Here is a 7,169-nt window from a genome sequence, read left to right as displayed (position 1 = left end):
TAATACTAATGTGTGCTTTGTCTTACACTAATCTATCTATACTGGACTTTTCTAATCAATCAGCCTAGCCTTGACATGACATGGGTTTTACGGTGCTGTCTTTCACATTATTTTGTTGGAAGCTTTGATGGTTGTTGCCTTTATCTTCCTCTTTCTTTTGGCCCTGAAATTTTGTCGCTTGGCCTGGTTTTTTGGTTGTTGGCTTAGATCATTAGCATTTCTTTTTTTGTGGTAAAATTTTCACTTACCTACTAATAATATATATATATATATATATATATATATATATATATATATGTATGTATATATTTGTAAAGTTTCATCACAGATTAACATGTCTACAACATTACTAAGTGAGCATTGCCCAACACCACTTTACTGGTGAAATGGGGAAAAGGTGGATGATTCAAAGGTTGTTATGAAAATCACAATGGACAATAAAGAAGTATCTTAAAGCAACTTCTATAACACTTGTTTTTGCTGATTTTATTACTAAAGTGTGAAACTTGTAATACGCGCATTTTATTTTTTGTCCTGCAACTTTTGCTTTTGTCTCCTAGGAGCTACGAACTGTTGAAGAACACCCCTTTTTTTCTTTTCCTTTTCATTTCCCCAATACTTTAGCTTAAGGTAACTGAAATGACTATTTTGCCTTTCTCTTTGCACTGTATTCCCAAATAAACTCTTGAGGTTTCATTTAGGAGAGGAAGGGTAAATTTGTCATTTCAATTATTAAAATTAACAACTCTGAAGTCAAATGTGAAGCACCAATATCGTCTGTCACTGTCGTAAATGAATAGATGTTAGTTTTTACCAAAGGCGGACAGAGGGGTGGGCAAAGTTGGGCTATAGCCCAACCTAAAAAAAAGGTTTACTATACTAATATTAGCCCAGATCCAAAAAAAAAAAAAAAAAAGATAATAGTATTAGCCGACCTCAGCCTCCCACCTAAGCATGAAACGTGTAAAAACAACTATGCATAGCAGGATTGGAGATGAATTTCTTGCTGATTGCATTACCATCAACTTTGAACGGGAGCTTGTTTAGAAAATTGACTTGAAATTTATTATTGAAAAATTCGAGTCTTTAAAGACTTTTCGAACACAACTTAGATAGATATTTTGTAATCTTTGAATTCAAATATTTATCTATATTATGTTATAATTTTTTATTTTTTTTGCTTAAGAAATTTTGTTATTAAATTTATGTTTAATATTAACCCACCCTAACGAGAAATCCTAAATCCACCCTTGATTTTTACGCAAGTTATTTGCATGTATAGCACTTTTGGAATATTTTTCTTTTCTTTGGCACGACATATATTGTAAGGCGCATCACAAATGCATCCGCTAAAAATGTTGCAGGTCCACAAGAACTGTACTACAAAACAGAGTGTAAATAGCAAACCAGTGAAAAGGTCTGGATCATACAATTATTTTTTTTATTTTTTTATTTTTTCGTTGTTCACATCCCGCTCACACACACTTTTTGTCCACACCCAAGCGCGAAGCCAGTGAAATGGTTTGGATGGTATTATTATTTTTTTATATGTTGTTTACTTATTTCAAGTTTGGGAGCTGCCTCTTCAGGACTATTGACAATAACACCAAAGTGCAAAAGGGAAAGCCTTGAATATGATTCAATTCTTCAAAATCCCAAGGACATCTTCTTTAGATGGTCTTCATGTATAAAGAAAAGAATAAAAAAGACAATCTTCTATGATAATGTTTCAGAGACTTTGTATATAGAAGCAGAATGTGAGAGTGAGAGTGACAGTCATAGGAGGCATCAGAATATATGACAATGTGGTTTGTCTAAGCAACATAGGGATATGTTGTGGCTTTTTCTAAATGAGTATTTGATATGTAGAACAACTGAACATGTCAGTTCACAAGTCAATATAACTTACTTCAACCTATTACTTTGGCGCCAATCACTACTTTGGCCATGAACTTGGTTGGAAGTGAACAATTCTTACCACATTTATCGTCGTCTGCAGAAGATGACTTCCTGATAAAGATGATCAACCTCATCCATGACCCTGATGGTCGTCGACTCGATTCTGAGCTATTGCTTCTTGCAGTGGAGACTATCATGTGCCATGCTACTACCACACAGGTAACAACTTAATTACTTGCTTTGCCATGTTCCTATTTCACCTTCATTTTATTTATTTTTTTTCTAAAAAAAAATAAAAATTCTTATATGGTTTCATGCACTAATATACATAAATTTGCTGCATTGTGTTAGGAATTTAGAACAAAATGAACATGTTTCCCTGTTGGTTCACTACACAAATGCTGCATAGTATATGATGTTCCACATACTATTGTGCTATTCATGACTTCAGTGTCCTTCACAATGTTTGACACCATGAGAAAGCATTTAACTTGATCGACCTAAAACTAGGTCGAGAAACTAAGGTCATACAAATTGATAATTACTTCTGATCTCTCATTTGATTTAAAGAAATGGGCTATGGCAGATCACAATATTTTGTAGTGATTTTCATGTTTGGTCAATCTGAATTTGTTGGTCACTATGTGATGATTTGCAACAGAATCATTTATAGGTGTTGCTCATTCTATGAAATGCAAAACATTACAGTTGAAGTATTCAATAAACATCAAACACTTGTACGTTTCAGGGTTCTTATCTGCATCTTGATGACTTTGCAAAAAGTAATATATGCAGCATTGACGAAGTTGGATCAGAAGATTCACTAGGACACACCATTTATAAGATCTCACGCGAGGTCATCTCCTATCCCTCCCCCTCACTCCCTATAGCTCCATCTCGATCTCTCTAATATTTCGGTTGAAATTGCAAATGCAGATGCTACTCCAGTGTCTTGTGGAAGGGAATTTACATGCAAAAACGATGATCTTGTTTGGTATGCTGGAGCATTATAGATGGGATGCGAAAGTGGTTTTGATACTAGCTGCTTTTGTGACAATCTACAGTGAATTTTGGCTCATAATGCAAGTGCACCCTCATAACCCCTTGGCAGCTTCGTTAGCAATGCTTAAGCAGTTGCCTGGTGACTTGACCACATTGAAGCCGCGATTTAAGGCCTTAACCATTTTGGTTAAGATTATGGTAGATGTGACAAAGTGCATCATCAAATTCGAAGGCCTGCCACTGCAACATGTAGCCCTGGATAATGAGGCATTGTGTGTTACAAAGTCTCGGATCTACACTGCTGCTTACTGGATCATTAGGAGTGCCCTGACATGTGCTTCGGAAATCACAAACTTGATAGCCTTTAAAAATGAGCAAGTGCATGTTCCTTCCCTTCAATAGGCTTACAGATATCCGAATTTATTTTGAAAGTTCTAGTGTCCCATGAAGGTTTTGAATAGATCTTGTGTTCGTTACATTGATTTTGAATGCTGTAGTGATGTTTTTAGAATTTTATTTTCAGGCATTCAAATTCAGAAACCATTGCGGCGTGGGAGCTCTCAAGTTTGGTGTGTAGGTTGAGCAGCATATGCAGTCACCTTAGACAGCTAGTGGATGTGTGTGATCAGCGAATAGGTTATTGTTCAGATTCTCAGAATGGTTTAGAATCCTTTCACTGCAAAAATGGTACTATATATGCAAAGTACTAGATATTTGATTCCAACTTTTCCTATTACTGCAGAGACAAATTTGCATAACAAGCTCTTGAATCTTTTTAAGGAGACTCACACAGACAACCAAGAGGTCCTTCGTCTTCTATTCCCTTTGAAAAATGACTTGCCACTGAAAAATTGTTCCTCGCAGGCACAGGTTTGCTTCATCTTAATTGATATGCTTGTATAGATTTCTTTCCATAAGTTATGCGCGCGCGTTCTAAGCATTTTGGCGTTTATTAACAGCTTGGTGTGTCTGAATTGAAAGACAAGATAGTCATACTGTTGGTCTCAAAGCCAGAGCTCATGCCTATAGAGGGACTACTCTTGCTGGTGCAGCAGGCATACGATCATCCTCTCCGGATTAAGCTAGAAGGAAGCTATGAAATCGTTTGGCTTCCCATTTCACATTCCAACACTTGGACTCATGTTGAGGAGGGATTTTTCAATTTTTTATCCGACTACTTGCCATGGTACTCGATTCATCGCCCATGGTTGCTCAGGTCAGCAGTGATAAACTTTATCAAGCAAGTTTGGAGCTTCAAAGAGGACCCCTTAATGGTAGTATTGGATTCACAAGGTATGGTTACAAACATAAATGCAATTGATATGATGCTGATTTGGGGTGTCGGAGCATATCCCTTTTCAGCTACAAGAGAGAGAGAGCTTTGGGAGGAAGATAAGTGGAATTTACAACTTTTAATGGATGGAATTGACCCCCTATTAGCTATGTGGGTAGGATTCCAACTCAAATCTTATGAAGCATTCTTGTGACATATATCTATATATATATATATATATATTATGCTAATTTTATTTTTATATATGATAGGTAGAAGAAGAGAGAAATCTTTGCATTTATGGAAGCGACAACCTAGATTGGATTAGAGAATTCAGTGCTAAAGTGAGGGAGATAACAAGTGCAGGAGGGCAGCTTGAGATGGTCTATGTTGGCAAGAAAAATCCAAGTGAAGGCGTAAAGGACATTTTGGCCACCATTGTTGAGGAAAAGCTAAGTGGTTCACTCACTTCAACAAAAATGCGATTCTTCTGGCTTCGGTTGGAGAGTATGAGAAAATCAAAACTCCGTCTAGGACACACATTTGACGACGATTTTATCATAAAAGGGGTGTCAAGATTGCTGGATATCGACGAAAATGACAATGAATGGGTGGTCTTGGGGAAAGGCTCTAATTGCTTGAATCTTATAGAAAATGTGGACAAGTTGGGATTAGTGAATGAAATTAGAGCTTTTCTTGAGCCGCCTCCTCTTGTTGCAGAGCCTTGTGATCACTATAGTGTTGTCCCATTCGCTGAAGAATTGATCCAAAAAACTGCAGTCTGTGAAAAATGTAAGCGTCCCATGGAGAAGTTTGTTCTCTATAAATGTGATACACAACTGAGTAGCTGAACTTGGCAGTGTTGTCATGATCATTTGGCTATCATGTTGAAGTTCACTTACTTTCAAACATTTGTAGAATAAACTTGCAGAGTTCATCATAGTTCTTTGCAAGTAGACTGCTTGAGTTTAAGCTGTCATTTGAGAAAGAATGAGCTATCATGTTAATTTAATGACTTCTAAACATTTGTAAAGAAACTATTAAAGGTTACTTGAAGTTATATCTCTCTTCACCAATGGCCTCGTGGTCAGTGGTATCTCCTCTACCTCTCAAAGTGAATGGTGAGAATTTCCATTATCCTTTTTGTAGTGACGAATCTTGTGTGATCCTATGAAAATGAATTACTTCATTTATCCTCTTGCTTAGGAGGCAATTTTTACCTCTGTGGAAAGGATGATTAATTGGGATCGACACGAGAGTAGTCTCCAAATGAGCAAATTAGGTGTGTAAGTTTCTTGCCAACCGAATTCCGCAGTTACCATTGCCCGTAAATTACTATTATATGTATAAATAGAGAAATAATAAAATTGACAACACACGGATGTTGGACGTTTCACAACTGTGGAGTTCATGATAGTTGTGAGACACGAAACTCGTCAAGAAATTTTTAAGTTTCTCCTTGCATATAGGTAAGTAAAAAAACTTTTTCCACACCAAAAAATAGTTAAAGAAATAACAAATTTATTGTGGATAAATTTCTTACTCAATAAATCATTTCTTCTAATTTAAAAGGCCTGGTTCCATAAACAACTTTTGTTCTTTTTTTCATAATTCAAGAAAACTGTTATCAAGTTCGTTGAATATGGGTTGGGCTTTGGGCCTGATATGCTTTGCCTCACATTAAAGTAAAATGGTCCAAAGAACAATGTGAGCCTTGGCAATATCTTCAGAGCAAGGCCTAATGCTTTTGCTATGGGCCTTTGGCTGAGGCCTCGAGTGGCAACTGTTTCAGAAAGAATTTTCATGCCCCACATAGATCTTTTGCTTTTCCTAGTAATACACTCATCGAACATGAGGCTGGATCCAGTGTTGTAATAACACCGACTTCACTTGGACGGCTATCTTCTTGTTCAGTTAATTTCAGAGCCTTTTTCATTGCTTTGTGAAATAAAACTGTATTCTTTAATTGTCCGGGTAAGAATGTTAGGATTTTCATAAGGTTTTGCAATTCTTGTGACAGTAATGTTAAGTTTTCGGTTCACACAATTAAATATTTTTTGTAGATTCATATTTAATTCTTTGATTCCTAGCGACCGACTTTTCATTAATAACTTTCGAAATCCCGTATGGATTATGACGTGGATTAGATCGATGTCCACGTGTGAAGTATTAAAGTTACTAAAAACACCGATCTTTTAAAAAATATTCACCATTTTAAGACACTATATGTGTTTTAGAGAAGAATTTTCATGCCCCCACACAAATCTTTTGCTTTTCCTAGTAATACACTCATCGAACATGAGGTCGGATCCAGTGTTGTAACAAGACCCACAGCACTTGAACTACTTAAATCATTCACACGTGTGAATGATTAGAGTTGTCGTTGTCGTAAAGGATGATGCTGTTACATTAGAGGATCTGTGTTCCATCACTTTTGGCCATGTCCTTTTCATTACACAGCTATAGACCAGAATGTCAGGCCTGTTTCCGAACTTTTGCTTTAGGTGAGTTATGGCCCTTATGGAATTCTTTAAAGCCAAGTAGGGCTCACATGGTTGCAAGTCCTTTGCTTTCCATGAATAACCAAATATCTATATCTACTAGCAGCAATGTGTTTCACAAATCAAAATCCTTACCAAGTATATTACTCATTAAACAAATACAAACTAATCATAAGAAACAAAACAAAACAAAACTTTTTAACTTAAAAAAAAACTAAACTTGCCAATATTCATGAATCATGCACATGCTATCAACATCAATGTAGATTTAAAAATAATTATGAACCTACAACAATCCTTGTTTATATGTCTAATGGCTACTTTTGAAAGCATGCCACTGTTTTTTTTTTTTTTTTTTTTTTTTTTTTCCTCCCCTCGTTCAGCTCATTTCTGCCTCTGCTCTGATGACAAAAAGCTAAAGCAGCGATGACAAAAAGCTAAAGCAGCAGCGAAATGGTGCTGACATGGACATTGCAAGATTTGGTGTTCTAAGG

The 7,169-nt window shown here is 36.2% G+C and overlaps 1 protein-coding gene across 1 annotated transcript; it reads left to right on the top strand.

Moving 5' to 3' along the window:
- Window positions 1-1,786: 1,786 nt before the first annotated feature.
- On the top strand, window positions 1,787-5,250 carry LOC132304239 (protein SIEVE ELEMENT OCCLUSION C). The gene is made up of 7 exons (XM_059801821.1): window positions 1,787-2,118; window positions 2,648-2,755; window positions 2,836-3,281; window positions 3,425-3,537; window positions 3,644-3,771; window positions 3,861-4,349; window positions 4,447-5,250. The coding sequence occupies exons 1-7, from the start codon at window positions 1,948-1,950 to the stop codon at window positions 5,023-5,025; spliced, it is 2,034 nt and encodes a 677-aa protein (XP_059657804.1). The 5' UTR covers window positions 1,787-1,947; the 3' UTR covers window positions 5,026-5,250.
- Window positions 5,251-7,169: the final 1,919 nt, after the last annotated feature.

This window comes from Cornus florida, unplaced genomic scaffold, assembly GCF_030987335.1.
Source record: "Cornus florida cultivar Cherokee Brave unplaced genomic scaffold, ASM3098733v1 CherokeeBrave_3.0.0_Hap2_Chr04, whole genome shotgun sequence".
In the NCBI taxonomy this organism is placed as follows: Eukaryota; Viridiplantae; Streptophyta; class Magnoliopsida; order Cornales; family Cornaceae; genus Cornus; species Cornus florida.
The sequence above is the reverse complement of the archived record's forward strand: the minus strand, read 5'-3'. Positions and strand labels throughout refer to the sequence as shown.